Here is a 23,339-nt window from a genome sequence, read left to right as displayed (position 1 = left end):
CCCTACCAGCAGTGTCGCTAATCCCCATGTCTTTGTCCTGCCCGCTAACACTGCAGGGACAGCACAGCTTAAAAAGCGACTAAACCTGCCAGTGGCTCCATCTGCTGGTCTTTGGCCACCTTTCCTTGCAGGTCTCGAGCCACGTCTTCAACCAGCTCCACAACCTCCCCGGGCTGTGCCACGACCTCTCTGGCCTGTGCCACAACCTCTCCGGCCTGTGTGGCAATCTCCCCAGCCTGTCCCACAACCTCTCTGGCCTGTGTCACAATCTTTCCAGTCCGTGCCACAATCTCAGCAGCCTGTGCCACAAGCTCTCTGGCCTGTGCCACAAGCTCTCTGGCCTGTGCTGCAATCTCCCCAGCCTGTGGCACAATCTCCCCAGCCTGTGGCACAATCTCCCCAGCCTGTGGCACAATCTCCCCAGCCTGTGGGACAATCTCAGCAGCCTGTGGGACAATCTCAGCAGCCTGTGGGACAATCTCAGCAGCCTGTGGGACAATCTCAGCAGCCTGTGGGACAATCTCAGCAGCCTGTGGCACAATCTCAGCAGCCTGTGGCACAACTCTTCTGGCCTGTGGCACAATCTCCCCAGCCTGTGGCACAATCTCCCCAGCCTGTGGCACAATCTCCCCAGCCTGTGGCACAATCTCCCCAGCCTGTGGCACAATCTCCCCAGCCTGTGGCACAATCTCCCCAGCCTGTGGCACAATCTCCCCAGCCTGTGGCACAACTCTTCTGGCCTGTGCCACAATCTCCCCAGCCTGTGTCACAACCTCTCCTGCATGCACCACAACCTTTTCTCCCTCTGGTTCTTTCCAAACCTACGGCTGATGTTCCTTACACCACACAGCAGTACCAAAAGAAAAAGAGACTGGAAGAGGAGAGAGGCAATAGGAAGAGGCAGTACACTAAAAAGAGCGACACCATCACCTGCAAACAGTGTCAGAAGGAGCGGGACCCTGCCACCCACCAGCAGTACTTTGGTAACTGGTACTGCCAAGCCACAGCCACTATGACTCTGGCAGAGTGGAGGGCTTCACTTGAAGCCCGCGGTTATGGCAAGAAGAAAGATGCTCCACCTTGATATTATCACTAATTGTATAACCATTATATATTTTTATATATATTTTATTATAGTAATATTAGTATTAATTATTTTCGGGGATTCGAAACGGTTACAGCAAAGGCATGTCATGGTAAGCGTTACTATTTATAGCAATAGTAGCTCGAAGAATAGGTTATTTCTTTGGTGCAGACGGTAGAGCATCAGACTCTTAATATGAGGGTCCATGGTTCAAGTCCCTGTTTGGGCGATGGTGCCAGTTCATCTCCTGGGCACTGCTGAGGTGCTGTTGAGCAAGGCACCAAACCCCCTACTGCTCGAGGTGCCATTGGCAGGCCCCTTGCTCTGACATCTCCTCATTAATTGCATGTGTATAGGTCCTGTTTGTGCATTGGTGTATATTTTGGGTCTGTGTAACATGAAGTGAGAAAATTGAATTTCCCCTTTTCATTCATCCATCCATCTTCAACCACTTGTCTGCGAGGGGGGGTCCAGTCTATCACAGGGCACATGAAGACAAACCGAGACAGACAACCATTCACATTCATATTCACACCTACGGGCAATTTAGAGCCATGAAGTAACCTAACACATGAATGTCCCTTTGCGGGATGAATAAAGGCATTCTTTCTTTGTTCTTTCTTATGTGAACCTGGGGTGGAGTGAAACATTTATTCAGTTATTTAAAACTAAGTCAAGCATGATCCTCCGTATCAGGAAAAGAGTTAGTGGGACTGATATTTATCAGACTTGAGCTTCTGTGCCCGCCCCTCCTGCGTAGCCAGGAAGCTCCTCTAATACATCTCACACACAGCTTACCCCTCCCTCCACCATTTACAAGAAATGGCAGTAGGAAACAGTGCCCACATCAGTTCCCCCTAGTAAATGAAAGTGGAACTACATCTGTTTGAAATGTTCTGTGGTGCAAAACTGAAACATACAGTGTTTGTGGTCGGCCTCCGTTGGTGTTACGTGATGATGAGGTTTCATGACTGGGCTCCAGGCCAGGGTGCAGCCCACCATTACTCCTGTGGACCCATTTCTTCATTATTGCTATTATTATTATTATCAGCAGAGCAAAACTGTTCAAAACACAACATTTAACCAAAGAATCAAACATGCACTACAAACATAGATCACATCAGATATTGCAAGTGTCTCCCTGTGACATTCAGTGTTATCCACTGAAGCCTTCTCATACCTCCCAAACTGAGGAACAAAAGTGTTCACTGGAACCTATGGGACTCCAAATCTTCTGTGTGATATTCTTCCAATAAAAAATGTAAATGACCAACCAGAGACAACATTCTTTACATATACACAGTTTGAACGCTGGACTCAACATTTTGACCCCCAATCTTTGAGCAGATCCAGAGCATGAGTGAGATGTAGAGACACAACAAGTGTTATATATTGTGGTTGGATTCTCAATATCTGCAGTTTATAGGGATTTCTGAGATTTTCACAGGAACCTGCTTGATTCCCAAGAGGTTTAACTCAATGGGCCGGTCATGAACATCACACGGCTGGGCAGGGCAGTCTGCTGGCCGTGTCACTTGAGTTTATTGGCCACCCGCCGACCGGGAAATCTCCCGGTTGTCCTGATGGCCACTCCGCCCCTGGGTGTTGCTGTACTTTACTGCAGCTATAATCTAGAAAAGTTAAAGCAGCGGCCATATAGATGCCTCAACATTTATGGGAGACTGCTTCAATCTGTGTGTTATGGGCTCCCTCCTTTGGGATTGACTTTGGTAATCCACTTGAAAGGACTTTACTATGAGAGGAGCTGGTACAGGGGCCAGTAGGTAAGTCTTTAAAACACTCTTTAATAAACTCTGGGTTCACTAACTACGTTGTTGGTGCTTTTTTTTCTGTGTAGGGACTCTTCCCATGCTACTGCAGAGGTTTGCTGTTATTTTCAGCAGCATTAGTGGTTAAAAAAGAGGTTTTAATGCCTTCACCGTGCTGCCCCGAGCTCATCAGTGTTAGCCACATCTGACTGTTAGCGCCTCTCCCGGATTTCTCCGTTACTAGTTTGTACAGAAACAAACTGTCTCGATAGATTATTTGACGTGTGTAAGTGCCGAAAAAGACCATGGGATGATTTGACGCCGGAATTACACTTTAACAGTTTAAAGCTATAGTTACTTACTTAAAGGCCCTGGATACCCAAATCCACAATGTCCCTCTAAATATGAAATGTACGGTGTTGTGTACACACAGTAAGCTTATAAAAAGTAAAAACAATTAGTTTAAATCCAAATTCAAAATATTGTCATTTAAGTGTTTAATATTCAGAGATATATTACGTCATAAAAGATGACACAATAAATTCCATGAACCAATCATAAAGGAACAAAACCTCTCTGCTCCTGCCTCTTTCTGAGTCAACTTATCTCTCTTCCTCGCTCAACTTTAGAAAGTATAGCTTGTTATAAATTGCCGATATTTGATCTAGCTATCTTGCTATCGTCAGCTATATATAGTTGTCTAGCTATCGGTGTAGCCATCGTTAGCTATCTGTTATTTATCTAACAGTTATCAAAAATATTGATCCGTAATGGAGAACGGCAAATATAGTTTTTAATGTTGCCATCTCTAGATCACTAATTAACACGAGAAAAAAACGTTTTTCTTATTTTAGACTGGTATTTAGTGTTAGAACATCTCTACAAGACATGAATGAATTGCATTCACACAGGGTTATGCACAACCATATTTGTTTATTACCAGATTATTGCACGCAGCTGTAAAGAAGAGAACATAGAAATGAACCATGGTTTAACATCAGAAATGAAGGGATCAAAGTTATCCTGCGAGTATCCATCGCTCTACTCTTCGCTCAAAAGCACATACACACACAGTGTGTGGAATTATCTGTACAATAAATATGCATATCTGCTTCACACACCACTTCTAAGTTACAACAGTGTCATCAACATTCACATGTACACACAAGATACATGTGAGGGTGGGGGAGGTGTGTAGTTTGTTGGGCCAGAAGCGCGCACACACACACACACACACACACACACAGACAAATGCAGGTCAACTGCTATTAAAAATGTAGGAAGTAAATCATCTATTAATTGAATGAATAGTCCCCCTGTAGCTACTGTAAATAAATGAAATAGAATTAAAAACATGTATGGGTATGTGTCATTTCCTGGGCCTGACAGTGGCAGTGTGCCCGTGTTTCCATCAGCAGAGGGACACTGTCAGTGCTGACATGTAAAAAAATGGAGTTTTGTATTTCTCCTAAACATCCTCCATAAAGGGAGAGACAATGAATTACAAAATGTCCTTCCCCACCACCGCTACCAAAAAGTACTGTACAAATTGAAGGATAATCCGGCCTTATTTTTTCAGTTCAGGTCCAGTGGAAACATCCGTCACAGTTTACAGACGGCATGGCTCTTTGTTTCAGGGTATCCTGTCTGATCAGACTTCTTTTTAATTGCGTCACAGTGAGTCGCAGTTTAAGCTGCTGAATACAATATTATTACTGAAAGAAGAGACAGCCACACCTATGGAAATCAGACCAGAGTTGTTATAAACAAGTATATTTGTTGAATCAGCCGCACGCTTTTCCCCAGGACAGCATCAGAACTGAAGCCAGCACAGTGGACACAGTGCTGACTCTGTGCTCCGCCGTCAATCCCGTGGGCAATCCCCAGCCGCTCTGTCGGTGGTCCGCAGCGGTGTGGCCATGATGGACAGCTACAGTCAAGAGGACCCACAAATTCTCACAAATTCACGTCTGATCGTGCGATATAACCAAACTACAAGACCAACAACCGTTTGTTTCCATCCAGAGGGGTAGAAAAGAAACAACTGAGCTCCCTTTTTTGTGGAGATTATTGTGATTCTACTATGGTTAAGTACAATATTGTGAGCACGGTTTGAAAAATAAATGTCTTACTCTGTTTTTGTGCTCCTCTTCCTGTCTCGCACGATCTGCTCTGTGCTGAATTGCTGTGCGTGCATCCGGCAAAGCTGTGACGGAGTCAGAACAACGCCGTTTGACAGTTTGTGGAAATTATAACTAATGGTGAGTGGAGCAGCAACTAAGCTGCCATGTTTGGATCAGCGCCACTGTGGCAGCAGGAATGTGTTGTGGACTGTTCAGTGCTCGGCCCACCTGCCATCTCACCACCACGTTCTTCTATCGCACTGACTTCAGTCCACCAGGCGGCACTCTAATCACTAACTCCTACTGTTTGCTGTGACTGTGTCAGATGCTATGGTCAGTACCGGGTTCTCAGTATTAGCATAACAACATAAAGCAATGTCCACTAACATTTAGTGCTGGTGCGTGTCACCTGTTCAAAACCCAGTCCCCCCTCAGCATGTTTATGTCTGGGCCTCTGGCAGGGATCGCCCAGGCTCGCATGGCACCGAGGGCCCGCCCACTATGAGTCCATTTGTGCTGCGACACAGCAGAGCTTTGGTTGCTGTGGTGGCTGTCGTTGGCGAGGAAGCGCTGCCACCAGTTATGGTACCGTTGAGGTTCCGGTAGGGTTGCTGCCTCGGTAACGAAGCTCTTCGGCGGGGGGCAGGCACGGCAGCTGAAACACGGAGGCACACAGATGGGAAACTCAGACCCACCAGACAGCAGCCTGGACAGGAAATGACCTCATCCTGCTCAGAAGGGCCGCTAGGGTCAGAGGACTGGACCTGGGCTCCGCTGCAACCATTAGCACGCCTTCCACCACCCCACTGCACCTGCTGGCCAATCACAGGGGCTGAGCCGTTGTTATTGTCCAGTCGCGGCAGAGCAGGCAAGGAGGGCGGTCCATTTGAGATGGGAAGCCGCCAACCATTGGTCTGTAGGGAGGAGGAGGAAGTGGAGGTGAGCAGGGGTCGTCCGGGTGTGGAGTCCATGACTCCCTCCGCTGGCTCAGGAGACTTGCTACAGTCCATTGGTTCTGTTAGACACGCGCTCTCCTCCCCCACCTCCTCCTCCTCCTCCTCTTCTAACCGCTCCAGAGACACCATCTCCAGCTCCACAGGAAGACCTGAATCCTCTCCCATCCCATCCTCCTTCTTTATCTCTCTCTTCTCACTTATCTCCATTTTCTTTACCTGCAACTTTTCATCTGCATTCTCTGACAGCCCTGTCTTCCTCCTCATGTCGTCCTTTACATTCTCCCATAGCCCTCTTCTAGACGCCGCTCTGACATCTTCTTCCTTTGCCTCTTCCTTCCCCTGCGTGTCTCTTGACAGGGCTACAGTCCGGCTGAGCTCTGGAGTACAGGGGAGTGACTGGCATCTCCTCGGCAGTGCTCGTGTCCCTCTGAGAAGGTGGGGGGAGGAACAGGGGTCACGAAGCGCCGGGAGGGTGAAGGTTAGGGAGATGACAGACTTGCTGGGTGTGTCCAAGAGTTTACACCGTCCCCCATTCAGGTCCTGTCTAAGAGAGAAGGGGTTGACCCGTGCAGGGGTCCAGAGGAGAGGAGGGTTCAGGGTTGTCGGGGGTAACATGTCCGACTGACTCCTGGCCAAGCCTTGTCGTTGCAGGCTGCGGTCACCGGGGTGACACGGAGAGCTGCGGCGCCGGTACGGGCTGACATCTACCGCCACTGGCTCTGAGTAAGGGAAGGAGGGAGGGAGAAATGTAAGTGAAAATGGAAATGAAATCTGGAGTTTTTCATCATACCAGTGTCTTACCAGTTTGAATCAATAGACTGGAGAAATTGAGTACTAAAAGAAAGCAGATTTTGGTGATGAATTCCTATGAAATACCAGGATCACATTTCCCAGGATTCAACCCTAGTCTGGATGTGAGTCAGCCTTGAAGTAAACTAAGGGCGCACCTACACTATCCATCCGTACCATGCCCAAACACGTTTCACAGCTAAAGTCTAGTTCCTTTGACCAGTGTGAGTGCAACCATAACGCGCCTAGGAGCGGTACGCCTTCCGTCCACGGACCGTCTGGGAGAGGTGGGCTTTTGTAAAGCACGTTTGCACATGTACGAGCACAAGTGTGCGCATGTGTACGAGCTGGAGCACGAGGCGGTTCTGGCATCATTTTATGTGCGCCTGTTCGGACATAGAAAAAAAAAAAAGACGGACCAAGCGCGGACATTTAAAACAATGGCGGTGAAAGGTTCACGTTGGTGTGATGCGGAGGTGGAGTGTTTACTGCAGATTTGGTCGATGAAAATATTCAAAAACAGTCGACAAGACGCACAAAAACTCCGAGGTCTACGGAAAGATTTGTAAACAAAGCGACGCATTGCAATGACGTCAATCAATGCGTGTGACGTGTTACGGCGTGATGACGTATAGGCAGCAAGAAGCATTCGCCGAGGCCCAGGTAGTGTGAGTACAAAAGGGCCTGGCCCGCGGGGGGGGAGGAAGGTGGGGACAAATACCCTAAAGCACGGGGCACAGGACGGACGGAAGACGATCTAGAAAGGAAATGCAAAAGTGGCGTTGCGTTCTCACTTTTTATTCCGCATTTAGACGAGCATCTTTGGGGCAAATCTGCATGCATACGGTGAGGCAAAAGTGTGTGAAATTCAATGTAGTGTGCACGTCAGGTGTGTAGGTGGAGCTGTGTAGCACTGCCACACAACAGCACCCAGAGCTGGTGCATGCGTAGAAAAGTCCTTCTACTTCTCTCCCTAAAAGCGGAGAAGCAGGACGCCGTACAGTGTGACAGGGATCTGCAGCACGGTCTGCTGTTGTTAACCTGTACTCTGCACATGGATATTACGTAAACATGTACGCCAGTGTGAGCAGATCAGACCACACTTTAGGGTTCCTTTACACGCAAACACAACAGGTAAGCGTTATTAAGATATACACTCTGGAGGGTTGTTTTCACTTTTTTGCATTTTAAAGCCCAAAAAACACTGTCGCCGTCAAAACATAAGCTACATCTGATCAAATATTTAGTTGTTTTCACCGGCGGGTGTATCCATATTGTGTATGACAAGTGTTACAGGTTGTTGCTACTACTTTAGAATTCTGTGTCAAATGGTGCGTGCTACTTTGATTAGAAATATGCACCACTTAACTATATCAGCTGACACACTAAGGGCCTTAAATGGGTCATGCTTTATAACCTGGACCTAAGGTTCTGTCTGAAGATGGTCCCTGCATCAAATATCCCTAAATGAATGTTGAATATGCGAAGGGAACGGTGGTTAACAGGGGTTCAGTAGCCCCCAGCCGGTTCATACAGTTATGGCTGTAGTGTTTTCAAAAACAACCAGTCCTTCTCTACGAATGGAACACACATATCAACAGTGCTGTAAAACACGTCTTTATATGTAATGAAGATATATAGAGAAGATATATATCTTTGGTTCTTTTACCCAGTGCGATGGGCTGCTCTCTCTCTTCTTCTCTCTCCATGCCCTCCAATGTGAAGACAATGTCAGAGAACGAGGGACGCCTCTCTGCACTCATCTGAAAACAACACGAGGACAAAGATCCACATAAAGAGCGACATTAGTGACAGAGTATCTGAACAGCAATCAAACATTCATTTAGAGAAACATGCTGTCAATAAAAAGCTCAGAGGACTAGCATCGCCAGAAAAAAATGGGTGTGCCACATCCAATAAGCCTGATACATTTTGAGTCTAGAAGAGCTGCACGATTAAATCATTTAATCTCCATTCAAGTTAGTGCAGCACTGAACTGGAAACGGTCAGCTCAGCCGGCCGAGGTCTCCAGTGCGCCTTATGGTCAAAACGTGGCCTTTAGCTAACACTGATTAGCAGAAATCTGATGTGCGTGTGTACTTACATTACAGCAGGAGACAGCGAGGCTCAAGAATGCAGCGGGACAATCCCCAACCATGTTCTCAAATGCATCCACGTCCAGACCAAAGTCCTATATATACACACACACACACACACACACACACACACACACACACACACACACACACACACACACACACACACACACACACACACACACACACACACACACAATATTAAATCAAGCATAGTGGCTGCAAATACAGCTCATATAAAACAGTATCATCCCAATTAGAATTACACTTTACACAAAGAGCCCCCTCAGCCCTCTCACTGCAGGCTGCAGTTAGTTCTAGTTGGATCAATATTAAAGGTTGAATATGGAGAATTAGCATAGCAACAACATCTACTGTCTCAAGATCAAAAAATAATTCCAGCAGTCAGGTTGCCAGGTTGGTCAGACCCGGCCCAGTAGCCTACACGAGACCAGAGTCAGTTTGAGTCTGTTTGAACCAATCCCCTCCAGCAAATCACATCGTTGACTTAACTGACTGTTACTGTTGCTTAATGATAGCCGTTAGCATTAGCCGTCACAGCTAAGTAAAGATGAAAGTGATGTTAGCGAGCAAGGAGAACCGTAGCCATTTGGGCGTGCGTTTTGATGGCGTTCCTCTCCTTTCTCTCAGTCCATGGAGTGAATGCTCGGCCTATAGTGACTCTGGTTTTTGCCCGTCTCCGCTCACTCAGCTGCTGGGACAAATAAGCAGCTGCAGGATTGGCAAACTCCATTTCACCCAGTGCCAGCCTACAGTAGCTGCACCCAACAACAGACAACCCTGGCAACCAGCAACGCCCGACACTATTGGCTGCTACCATGGAAACAGAACGGGATGGAAAGTCTTTTTAAAGTTTTTTAAATATTTATTCAGACTAAATATATTTTTTAATGGAAAAGCAAAACTTTCATTCTGCGCCCCTCAAAACGCCCCGTGGGTGTATTCTTGTTTTAAAAATATGGCTTTTAATAAAGATTCTACAGATTCAACCTTTAACATTAGTTTCCATGGCTCTCTACTGAAACCTTTTTTTCTGAAAGAACCATTTGGAACATTGAAATGGAAAATATTATTCTTCCAACCATGAAATACATAAGCTGCATCCTCAGACTGTAGGGCTTGACAGCTCCTTGTAAGTGAAGCCAAAACATCTGGATCGCCCCCTGACGGCTGGCTGCAGTATAGGTCAGTAAAGTCCTGCGTAAAATGACTACATGGCAGCACCAGTATCCGGGATATTATTATATTTACTTTTGTACAGTGGGAGGACGTGCACAGTCTATGGTCAAAGGTAGCAACGTGTTTGTGTCTGTGAGGGAGCGACACATCACTCCTCTACATCACTGCATAGCTGGAATAAATGAGAGGCCTGGAGGCTACCTCTGTCCTTGGTAAGAAGTCAGGATCGGCTTCGATCCGGGCGATGATCTCACACAGGATGATGCCGTACGCAAACACATCCACCTGAGCAGAGGAGAGGAAGAGCATGTTAGTTGTGAGTGTGCAGGGCTCACACTAGATTTCTACAGTGGTAAACTACAGCCTTTAGGGTAGAGGACTGATACCAATGGTAATAGTTTGGGCTTAGAGTTTCTGGTATTTGCGCTGATACAAAAACATCTTAAATCATCTATTCATTTCAGCCGACTTGAATGTGCATCCCATTGCTTTGAGCATTTCACTAAAAAAAAGGGGAAATATTTCTTCTTCGTTTAAATCAGAAAGGGAAGACTACTGCACTACGTACAATGTATAACTCCAAGGCTGTGTTTTAGCACTGTCGCCTCACAGTAAGAGGGTTCCAAATCCTGGCTGGGGCCCTTTTGTGTGGAGTTTGCATGTTCTCGGGTTCTCCGGGTTCTTCCTCCCACAGTCCAAAGATATGCTCTTGTTAGGTTCATTGATGACTCTAAATTGCCCATAGGTGTGAATGGTTGTTTGTCTCTATGTACCCTGTGATGGACTGGCGTCCTGTCCAGGGTGGACCCCGCCTTACGCCCGATGTCAGCTGGGATCAGCTCCAGCCCCCAGCGACCGACAGGGACAAGTGGTTGAAGATGAATGAATTAATTAATAATTGGATTGTAGATATCGGAAATGGGAGTTTTTCCTACTCAGAATGGCATCATAGATATCCATAATGCCCATGCTAGATATCTAAAATATAAATGTGGATATCTAGAATTGAAAGCAATAAACATGAATGGCAAAAGTAACGTCATTTGTACTGGTAAGGATGTTATTGTGGATATATCTGAAATTTTCTTTTTGAGTAGGAAGAATTGAATTACAGATATCTGCCCCTTGTAAAGAGGCTGAAGGTCGTCGAGGCAGTGGCCACGGGTTCGACTCCCAACTATAATAATAAAGCCTGGAAAACTGCCCAAAAAAATAATCTAAAAAAAACGCTGTAGATAAGACTATGTTATGTAGTGCTTTGGCAGTGCACTGGTGTTGCGTTTACCTTCTCATCGTACAGCTCTCCTCTCAGGACTTCAGGGGCCATCCAGTAGGGGGAGCCCACAATGGCCAGAGGCTGCTTCCCCGCACCATCACTGCGGAGGAAGCAAGGCTTCATTCAGAGTCACTACACTCGTGGGAGTTTGCTGTGAGCCAGTGCTATGATTTTAATTAGAATGTTCTGGATATACACTATGCTGTAAAGCTAGACGGCACTGTGCACACGATGCAACATGTCTTTATTGAGCTTGCATTGTTCAGTTCTGTTAAAATGAGCAATATAGGATTTGGAGACTGATGCAGAACTTAGAGGGGAAGCTCACAGAATACCAATATGGATTTGTGGATTGTGCACCGATATGACTCTGCAAAGGTGCTTAGAAGGCTGCTTTCCTAAACAAATAACTTTGTTAAAGAATATTTAACATTATTATACAATATACATAATGTGTTACATTGTCAACCAATTCTAGAAATGAACACTGAAAATACAATTAAATAAATAGCTAAATAGTACTGTACGTAAGGTATCAGTCAATTGTTGACCATTTAAATAAAGAATAAAAATAAATATTTATTTACATAATTTCTAAACCACCCCAAACATCTTTCTCTGCATTATATCTTCAAACACGATTGGGATACTTATCTTCCATTAGCGTGAGGCTTACCGTTGTGCAGTTTAAAATGTTCCAGTTGACCAAATTTGACCAATTCACACCACAATATATATGTGTAAATCTTGTGTTTTGGGATTGTCCTAAGTTATTGAATTTTTGGTAATTATGGATTAAGGACATGTTGTATTTGATCAAACTGGAGAAGATTAGGTATACTATTAACAGTCAGCTGACAAGTTAGAATTGATATGGCAACCTTTCCCTGGTTTTATTGTTTATCACACTATCAGTCCAAACTTATTCATGCATTGAATTGTCAAAGCTGTATTAAAAAAAACTTCAGAAATAAACTCACACTTTTTATCTTTTTTTCACAAGTTTTTCTATTAGCGCATATCAGAAAACATACACACTGATACCAATAGATACTGATAAGTCTGTGATAGGCCGATATCTGCTGATATTATCAGCCAAATGATATATGGGTCTGGCTCTAATTGGTTCAAACAGGGAACAAAACATTAGTGCCAATAATGACTTCATAAATTAAGGAATTATTAAAAAAAATGACTGACACTTCCCTTTGCCCTTTTGAGGTAGACCTCATCTCCTATTGACAAATAACTAACAATTCCTCCTCTATTAAAGTCACTTCATACTGTTAGGCTCAATGACATCAGAATGACACTAGACTATTGCTGACTACAGTTCTTTCATGAAGGGTTTGTGATTAGCCTGCAGCAGAGGAAAAGACCTTTCACCGCACTCACCTGTAATCGGGAATCTTCTCTGCCAGGCCGAAGTCTCCCACCACAGCCGTGAACATTCCGTTATCACAGCGAACCAGACAGTTCTGCGCAGAAAGAGTCAGGAGGTGACGTCTACAACTACTGCTGAAGTAGGAGGAACCCGCCCGAGTAAAGAACGGCCTATTCTTTCATTTAAATGTACACTAAACATTTTCTCCCTGACCTCTGGTCTAGCCAAGCACATAGATTTAGTATTTGTATGTGTATATATTTGCATATCACTCTGTTCTGAACTACAGTTGGAAGCTGTAAACTTTCCGTTACACCTGGAGCTTCATCGAAACCAGGACCTGTTTACAAGATGACATCATTTACCAAGTGACTGTGCTCCATAACTCTACATTCTTCTCTACATAGAGCCTGCCCAACATGAAGTGAAGGAAATGTGTGTGGAGCTTTACTAAGCTCAGCCTTAACACAGAGCAAGGTGCTGTGTTGGTGGGGAGGGCTATTGTTTCGAGACATCCAACATAGAGCATAGAGCAGCCTGTCTGTCTGTTTGTTCCTCACATCTCGAGAACTGTCCATCCAAGATACTTCACACTTGGCAGGTGTGTCAAATTTGGTGCAATTTGGCCACATGGTGGAACTATAACAACAAACTTTACATTTTGCCTGTAACTTTTGAGCCTCAGAAAACTAGAATCTGTGGGTCCAGACCTAGCCCCCACCACAGCGACTTCCTGGTTGATCCAATAAGAATCAACCAGAACCAGTTCTCTGAGTTTCCGATAGGGGCATAATATAGAAGTTTGTCATTGACCCCCATGTTAAACAGGCCGTTTTCACACCGTTATTAAACCTGCTTAAGGCCTGGTACAAAAAACATTCTACTCTGTATGTTTAGGTCATATCTCCATGACAACACTGAGGGGGGTAAATATTTTTGTACCAAGTTTATAAATAATTAGGGGCGTGGCCTCTTGAGTGACAGCTAGCCTCTGGCCCTCACTTCTCCTCTGAGGTAAACGTCAGCCAGATGGACGTATCTCCCTAACCCAAAGTCACATACATGCCCCTTTTTGGTCAGAGGAAATGAGGCGAAGTCTGAATGGCGACTCCTGTAGGCGAGGACCACTGGATCAAGTTGAGAGAACGGACATCGACGGAGAGGCTACATCCATTTTTTTGAAAAGTCTATGGACCAGACGAATGTATCCATATAAGCCACGCCCATTTGCATTTTTCAATTTTCTGCCACTTTGAATTATGTCCAAATCTGTTTTTTCACTACTCCTCTTACACATTTTAAGAACTCATCACTAACTTTGGTACAGAACATCATAAGCTGGAAAAAGTTTTTTGACGTTCCAAACAGTTTTGCTGTAGTTGGTCCTCAAAAGTTTGCTCAAATGCTGTGGCTTATATTACAAAAAGTGTCAAATGTCATATCTCCTGAACGCTTTGTACTATTGCAACCACATTTGGTGGGCATGTGTAGATATGATGTCTAAAAGGACGACAAATCTGGGGCCATTTGTTCAATAGCTGGCGCGGTAGCAGCATAAGCTAACTATATAGTGTATGTATGCATGTATGACTTTCATATGTCAAGAAACCTTCATCCCATCAACCTCCCACACTTGGCAGGTGTATTACTGAGGACCCAAATGATAGTAAAGTTGATCGGATGTGCGGTTCTCGAGAACACTGCAAGCAGCACTTTTGGGGGCAAAGTAATCGACACGGCCACTGCACTAGTAAAATACAATCCAGGAAGTCCAGTTGGAGCGACAGATAGGCCCTGCTGGATTACATGAGGCTGGGTTAAGCCAGATCCCCCCCCCCAACCACACTGCCAGACTGCTTTCACCGAAAAGAATAAGTGAGCTATGATTTAACACACAGTGCTAATGTCAGTCTGAATGCTTAAGGTCACATTAGAACTGAAACTGCCATGGCTACAGAGACTTCAACATGGGAAACATTTGTTTTCTGTCATTAGTTTACTTTCAGTCTTTCTTTGGAGAGATATTCACACATCTCCTAACAAGAGTAGGGGATTCAGGATTCCTCTCGGCTTCACTCTAGAACTTCAGCATCATGGTGGTTCTGTGAAGTGTGCTGTCTCCAGGTTAAGTTAGCTGATGTAGCTGTCATGATGGATGAAATGCATGGTATTCATGTATGCTGTACCTTGGAGGTGAGGTCTCTGTGGAATATGCCCTTGTTGTGCAGGTACTGCAGCCCTCTGGCGATATCCTGAGACAGATCGATCCTGACGCACCACGACAGGTACAGGTCACTGTCCAACAGCTGCTCCAGGTTGCCTCCATTTATATACTACAGAGAGAAACCGCAACATGGCTTTAGTTGAACTGCTGAGAGTGGGATGCCCAGTCAGCACACACACAGATACAGTATGTATGTGTGTAATGTGTCATGCATGAATCAGCGACAATTCAATATGATCTCTTATCGTCTTTCAATGGAGTTGTATTGGGATGAAATCATATAGATATCTTGATATATAATTACTTAATCTAAATTGATAATAACAAGCACATCAACTCAAATTTCTCTGGTAATATGATGTGAAATATTTTGAGCGAATATCATTTGAATATTGCTGTTTTGTTTTTACATCACACACATCACCACTCAGTTCACAGTGATTAACAAACTGGACTCAACTGGAACCTTTCCAGTCACAAGCTTCTCCAACCTTTAAACTCCACTACCCACAATACAACCGTGCATGCAGCTCAGGACTGGATTATTTGCATAATCAGAGTGGAGAATATTGAGTAAAGGTCAACTAAAGCTAAAGGTTGGGTAAATACATTGTGAGTAGTGATTTCGACTCTAGTGTACAGGATTTGTGATCATAAATTCTCTGTTGCCTTTGTCCCTGTGATGTGTTTTACAGTCTTTTCTATTGACAGAAGTCTACATGGTTTATGGCGAGATGCTAATATTTGAGTCCTCGGGTTCGTTGATGTTACACTGGCTCATACTTATAGGTTATACCAGTTTTACTCGAAACACTACAACACAGAGTCTGATGAAACAGTTGAGGGCAGTTTACATCTATAAAACTGATGTTTACATGGTGTGCAGTGGTTACCTTGGTTTCCATGTATAGCTGAACATACCTGTCCTCTCCACCAGAGGAGCTTCCTGCTACGAGATGCATGTTCCTGCTGCTATTATAATCTATCACCTTAGCTGTGCTTGTTTCTACTATTCTGCTGTATTAACTGCCATAACATATAAGTCATTATTACATTACTATAGATATTATTATAGTTACTGGAAGTGTGTCCGTCTCTATCTTTGTAAATGGTAAATGGACTTGTACTTATATAGCGCCTTTCTAGTCTTCTGACTACTCAAGGCGCTTTCACAGTGTTTGTAACATTCACCCATTCACACAGGCATTCACACTGATGGCAGTGGACATCTACATACCATCTAATCTAATGTAACCATTCACACCACACTATTACACACCCATGCGCAGCATGGAGAGCAATTCGGGGTTCAGTGTCTTGCCCAAGGACACTTCGACATGTGGACCGGGGGAGGCGGGGATCCAACCACCAATCTTTCGAATGGAGGACGACCCACTCTTTCACTGAACCACATTCGCCCCGTGTCTGTCTTTGTCTCTCTCTGTCCATCTGTCTGTCTTTTCTCTCTTTCTTTCTCCTTTTCTTCCTCCCCATCCATTGCAGACAGATGTCCGTCCTCCACAGAGGTGGGTCTGTCCCACGTTCCTGCCTGTTATTTTTTTTCAACACCACCATACTCTACGTGGGAGTTGTTGGGTCTATGTCAATCATAAATAAGTCATAGAGTGTGGTCTTTACCTACTCTGTAAAGTGTCCTGAGATAACTTTGGTTATGATTTGGCACTATAAATAAAACTGAATGGAATTAAATTTAATTTACAGTAAACAGAGTCCTCTGGTGGAGAGAACAGGTATGTTCAGCTATACCTCTGTGGTAACCATGGTAACCACTGCACACCATAGCAGCTGTGTGATTGTGTTTACTTGCAGATGTATGAAAGTATGTATCTACATGAATGAAGGAGGGTGAAGGAAAACTGGACAGGCCACAGAGAATAGAAAAGGGGGACTCAAAGTGAGAACAAAGAGATACAACACTATAGACATTTTTAGACGCTAATGGAACCGGAAAATATGAAAAAAGAGAGACAAGTGATGCTTTACCTCAGTCAGAGCGTGGAGTTGACCTTCGTGCACACAAACCCCAAGAAACCTAATGAAGGGGGAGAAATAAGATTTATACTGGGGTCCTCCGTATTTCCATATGCTTCATATATAGTTTTCCCGTTCAAATCGGTGATATGAAGATGACATTTAGCATTCCATTTATTACTCCTAATTTTATGTTCTTGGTTATGTTTTGTACGCATGGCATAGAGTATGGTGTAGTGTACACCGCAGTGTATGGTGAAGTGTACGGCGTAGTGTATGCTGTGGTGTACGGTGTAGTGTACGGCACAGTGTATCATGTAGTGTATGTTGTAGTGTATATTGTAGTTTATGGTGAAGTGTACAGCGTAGTGTACGGTGCAGGTGTAGTGTACGGTGCAGGTGTAGTGTGTGTATATGGTTTTTACCTACCGGAGTATGTTGGGGTGGCAAAGCCTGTTCATGAGCTGCACTTCTCGCAGCATGTTAGCTTTGTTGCTAGCCAGCGTGTTCATTTTAAGTGCCATCACCTGCCCTGTGATCCGATGCTGGACCTGGAAAACAACAGAGAAGGTTTATAGTGTGAGAGCAAAGCTCAAAGAGCTACTGTACATGTAAACACTATAGTCCCACACACTTAGCTCAGACTTGTGTGTATTTATCAAACAGAAAACAGGCTGCAGTTGAAGTGACTCATTTTAGTGAACGTATGCACCTCTCTCCTTTTTGCACATGTATTTAGGGGAGGTTTAAGGACATAGAAGCAGAGGTTGCTTTGTCCTCCACTAGATACTAAGGTCACGCAAAAGGCTGCAGTCAGCGGGTAAATTATCCACCCCTGAAGATGGTGTAAACATAATGTAAATTGGCTTTGCTATGATTTACAGCAAAGGTTGTAGTGGGGAAAGAAACAGAAATCTCAATGATATACATAGGCTGTGTTTGAAATTGTTCCCTGTGATAGAATTGGTGCACTACATAGTGTGTACGACATTTTGTAGTGGTGTTTGAATTCTCCGTGGTTAATTTCATTCACTATATAGTCCACTGTAAAATACCCACAATGCACAAGTAATTTGAGTGTACATACAATGTACCCTACATTTTACTCCTGTATACCACAATGCAATGCGGTCGTGTTTTACTGGAGGAGAAGAAGAAGCAGAAGAGGTGCTAACGGTAGCCAGGTGTCTGAGAGCTAACTACAGTTACCAACAACTGTAAAGGTATTAATTCAATTCATGCTTTGATTTTACGCTCAAGTCAAAAATTGGCCACAATGACCAAATTTGATAAACTTGCAGCAAAAACACTTGGGTGACGGCTGTACCTCACTTAATGTAATAACAACATATCAAACTTTTTTCTCTCTCGACTGAATATGTAAAGAACAATTGATACACAGATTCAATGTGCATAAAGTTGTGTTGTTGATTGCCATTACTTACGTTCACAGAGACAAGAGTAAAAAAAGCTTGACTTGACCCAAACTAAGTGAAGAAAAGTTGATCGTCAATGAAAGTGAATAAATGATAATAATAAAGGCAGTGATCATAGGTTTTATATTAAAACCCTCAGACTGTTTACAATGTTAGTGTAGCAGTTATAAGAATATACTATATAGTTATATTCTACAGTTGAGAAGCACAGTGGCCTGTCACATGACATGAACATTACTATAGACATTATTATAGTTACTGGAAGTGTGTCTGTCTCTGTCTTTGTGTCTGCCTTTGTCTCTCTCTGTCCATCTGTCCGTCTTTACTCTCTTTCTCTCTTCTTTTCTTCCTCCACAACCGGTGCAGACAGATGTCCGTCCTCCATAGAGCTGGGTCTTGGTAAATCATAAATAAGTCATAGAGTGTGGTCTTTACCTAGTCTGTAAAGTGTCCTGAGATAACTTTTGTTATGATTTGGCACTATAAATAAAATTGAATTGAATGAACACGTGGAGAAGCTGCAGCTCCAGTGGCTCTGTGCCCAGGTGTGTGACTGGATGGCTCATTGACTGCTTACTTGTGCCTGCAAGGTTGTCTGGATCTGCAAGTGCACAGTCTGTGTGTGTGTGTGTGTGTGTGTGTGTGTATATTAATAGCACAGCACTAATAGGCTTTCAGGATTTCCCATCACCCTACTAATGTGCACAAATCCACGCTGAGGCCTGGTCCAGTAGCGGACAGGACGCACGCACGCACGTACTACCAGAGTGCGCTTATTTTGTGGACGCACAAAATGATACACCCTTTCTAAGGTTGTGTAACTGAAAACAATATATTTCTCCACTTCAACCGGGACAAAAGCATGTTTTAGGTTTCTCTCTGCTCTAACACACCTGATTCTAACGATTTTCAAACCTGTGATGAGCTTCAGCTGCTTGATAACGAGCACATCATTAGAATCAGGTGTGTTTGAGCAGAGAGAAACCTAAAACATGCAGGACAGTGGCTCTCTAGGGCGGGGATTGGGCACCCCCGCTCTAGACACACACACACACACCCATTAGTAGTTAACTGTTTACCAGAGGAAACTCAAATTCATTCAGAGCATTTCTCTAAAAGGAAATTCAGTTAAATATGTGACAGTAGCTCAGTTTGAGCTTGTCCTGCTTCAGCTTTCTGACTGTTCAGAAATCACAGGAAGAGGCGCTTTTATTTTGTCTCCTGGCCGGAGTCTCTGGAGTGAACTGCTGTCACTGCCCTCAGCAGCTCCTGAGCTGCCTTGGATATTCAAACCTTTTATGTGGCACTGCTGCCGGTGTGAATAGTGCCGCTGTCTCTATCGTTCAGTCTTTTACCGCTCTTTGACTGCTACCAGAAATTTTAAGGTGGAGTGTTTTGCAACAATCTGCAACTATTCCATTTTTGGCACTTGGAGAAAACCACTACACACTCTGGATGTCTGGTACTCTCTCACTGTATAATCTCATCTGTAAATTACACTCTATTTCTAAAGTTTCACCACAGTTTTTCTCATCTGGTGCGTTTGCCACCTATTTATCTTCTTCGTGTGTAGCCCTACAGTACACAGTATTTGTTCTTCTTCTAAGTCTGGAGGTGACAGTGCATGACCAGGATTTCCCAGGACAAGAACATGTTTGCTACAGCATTGACACTGCAGAATCTGGGGACCAAAGGGGGGGGGTGTGCATGCGTGTGTGAGTGTTTGAATATTAACCGGTGTTTGCTGCACCTTCTTTGCCTGGTTGCTCACTCACAGTCTGTGCTTGTGATGTTTGGCCCCTGTGGTTGAAATGAACCACCACAGAGAGTATTAGCAATGTTGCACACTTGTACTGCAGGTGGAGCCTGTCTTTCTGCGTTATACACGAGTGCATTAGGCCTTTTGGAATAATTATCTTTCCCATCCAACAGGAGGAGATGTCTTTGAGTTAGCTGCCTCTAGATGCTTTGAAGGAACACTCAAGACATTTTGGGTAACACCCTTGTTTTCTCTTCCTCAAACACAGAAGAACACCATTAGTTTGAATCTTAGAACATAAAACCATGGACTGTTTGATAGCTCCCCCAAAGTGTAACCACAACATCTGGATCACCCCCTGAGGGCTGTCTGCAGTATAGGTCATAAGTCCCACCCCCTTCATGTCAGGGCGCACTCCCACTGTCCGTCCGTACCTTGCCCCGTGCTTTAGGGTACTTGTCCCCCCCTCCCTCTCCCCCCGCGCCGCAGGCCCGTTTGTACTCACACTACCTGGGCCTCGGCGAATGCTTCTTGCTGCCTATACGTCATCACGCAATGACACGTCACACGCATTAATTGACGTCATCGCGATGCGTTGCTTTGTTTACAAATCTTTCCATAGACCTCAGAGTTTTTGTGCGTCTTGTCGACTGTTTTTGAATATTTTCATCGACCAAATCTGCATTAAACACTCCACCTCCGCATCACACCAACGTGAACCTTATGCCGCCATTGTTTTAAATGTCCTCTCCAAAACGGCCCGTGGCCGGCAAGCATACAGCTAGGCGCGGTACGGTTGCAACGAACTAAACTTTAGCCATGAAACGTGCTTGGGCAATGACAGTTTGAGTGCGACCTTCTACCGTATAACCATGGACTGTTTGATAGCTCCCCCAAAGTGAAACCACAACATCTGGATCAACCCCTGAGGGCTGTCTGCAGTATAGGTCATAAGTCCCACCCCCTTAATGTTAGTGGATGGGACATGAGCGAAACTAAGAAAAAAACCCAAAATAAATTGTTCCTAAAGATGATTTCTATCGATGTAGGTAGTTTAAATCACACCGATGTTTGTTCGAGTGTTTTACTTTATTTATTTGATGCTATAAAACCAGGTGATATTTTGGCTTCCCTTTTGTAGTGGGAGGAAGAGGGGCGATGTCGTCCATCTTTATATACTGTCTGTGGTTTGAATTCAGGTTTTGCAGCAGTGCTCTGAGCTAAATGCTACAATGTAACAATTAAGGTTAGGGTTGGGTCACATACTGTAGCTCTCTTATCTACAATGTCATTAACACAATAAAGAGAATGAAGTGTTCTTGAAATGTTCTTGAAGTGGTTGGGTTAGTGTGCAGTCTGTGGACACATCCACATGGAAAAAGAAAACACAAAGAAACTTTCTAAAACAGAGCATGGATTTTACCAGAAGTATCCATATATTTAATTTAAAGCATACTGAATCATTTAAAGGACGAAGTTTTATATAATATGTTCCTCAAACTACTTCAAGCCTAAAACGGTCTTATTCTACGCCAAGCACCGATGTCTCTGTGTGTGTTGTGTGTAAAGCTTTGGGAGGTTTCGATAAGAGCAGAGGAATGTGCACTTTGATAAACCCTCACTCTGAGCAAACACTCAACTCCACCACTAATGTACACGCCTTTAATGTGCACTGCACATGCTCAGGATGGTACCTGTGGCTGCTGCATGTGTGAACTCTTGATAAGTTGGGCAGGAGGTGATAATTTACATCCAGCTATTTAGCAAGACATCTCTGTGTGCCTGTGTGTGTGTTCTTCACATATTTTGGAAACAGTCCATCTGATCTACTTCACACATGGCGGGTGTATTGCCGGGGACCCTGTGGCATGCATTGTACGGAGGATGGTGTAATTTATACACATGACACATTGAATTTAAATAAACTTTGATTAAATGAGAGACCGGAAGCATCTTCAACTGGCTGTCTTCTGTGATTTTGACTTTACTGTAGGAGCAGGCGGTCAAAAAATTAAAATAATAATCAACAAACGAAGTTCAATAGAGAGGAAAATCAAGTCGTGAACAGCTCGCCGCCTGTACAGTCCCGCTCTGAGTTAGTGTCTTTATCAGCAGAGCTCTATTTAAAAGCACAAGGAAATAACATGGCTCGAATGAACTACCAGATGTACCAATAAATTTAGATTCACTATCTTTGACATGGAAAAGAACAGAGAAGAAAGGGAGACAGTGACATGCCATTTGACACAACACAGCGCTTTCTATAGCTACTGTTGTGTCTTCCTGATTTTAGCGAGAAAGCTCTAGCTAGCTGCAGAGCTGCAAAGCTGCAGAGCTCCAGGCTCAGGCCTGCCTCCTCGGACAGCCCATAGACTGTATAAAAATTAACGTAGCATAGTGGTCAGGATCCGTTCTCCCAACTTGATCCAATCATATTCACCTACGGGAGTCACCATTTTGTCAGACTTTGACTCCGCCTCATTTCCTCTTACCAAAAAAGGGCATGTATGTGACGTTGTGGGGAGGGAGATACGTCCATCTGGTTGACGTTTACCTCCGAGGAGAAGTGAGGACCAGTGGCTAGCTGTCACTCAAGAGGCCTCGCCCCTAATATTCATAAACTTTAACCTCCAATACAATAAAAACTAGCCTAATTCACCCCCCTCAGTGTTGTCATGGAGATATGTCTTAAACATACAGACTAGAATGTTTTTTTGCAAAGTCCTAAACAGGATTAATTATGCTGTGAAAACAGTCTGTTTAACATGGGGATCAGTGAGAAACTGCTCTATTGTGCAAACTGCAGTTTTTGGCACTTCCTGATTGGATCAACCAGGAAAAAACTGTCTCAATGACCAATGAATGACTCAATGAAAAAGACCATGGGATGATTTTATACCTTGAAGACTTCAGAGAAGAAGCCTGAACCTATCTTCTCGCAGAAGAAGTCATCGATGCGGGCCAGACTGGACACAGCGCTCCTCAGGGCTCGGTACGAGGACGGGCGGATCCGGTTGGGTGCGTGGATACTGTGGAGCGGCGGATCGTCCGGGCCGCCGTAACCCTCGTCGGCATCACAGAAGCAGAACTCGGCATGGTAGTCCATGGTGCTGGCGAACCACCAAGCTCCAGATATTCTGTTCTTTCCCAAGATGTGTTAGACTGCAGCAGTCCTGAGACACGCGGTGACGGTGGCTCCCACCATCATGTCCCAATGATCAAAGGGTTGTATGGATGTTTCACACAATACT

The 23,339-nt window shown here is 44.4% G+C and overlaps 1 protein-coding gene across 1 annotated transcript; it reads right to left on the bottom strand.

The window, feature by feature from the left end:
• Positions 1-5,416: 5,416 nt before the first annotated feature.
• On the bottom strand, positions 5,417-23,194 carry tesk1a (testis associated actin remodelling kinase 1a; the record flags this gene model as incomplete). Its single annotated transcript, XM_083921895.1, has 11 exons — positions 5,417-6,148; positions 6,245-6,651; positions 8,391-8,484; positions 8,826-8,912; positions 10,219-10,302; positions 11,303-11,393; positions 12,689-12,771; positions 14,864-15,010; positions 16,906-16,954; positions 17,323-17,444; positions 22,988-23,194. 11 exons carry the CDS (start codon positions 23,192-23,194, stop codon positions 5,417-5,419), a joined length of 2,103 nt encoding a protein of 700 aa, XP_083778021.1.
• Positions 23,195-23,339: the final 145 nt, after the last annotated feature.

Source organism: Echiichthys vipera (assembly GCF_963691815.1).
Source record: "Echiichthys vipera genome assembly, chromosome: 2".
Classification (NCBI taxonomy): domain Eukaryota; kingdom Metazoa; phylum Chordata; class Actinopteri; order Perciformes; family Trachinidae; genus Echiichthys; species Echiichthys vipera.
This window is presented reverse-complemented; position numbering and strand designations above follow the sequence as displayed.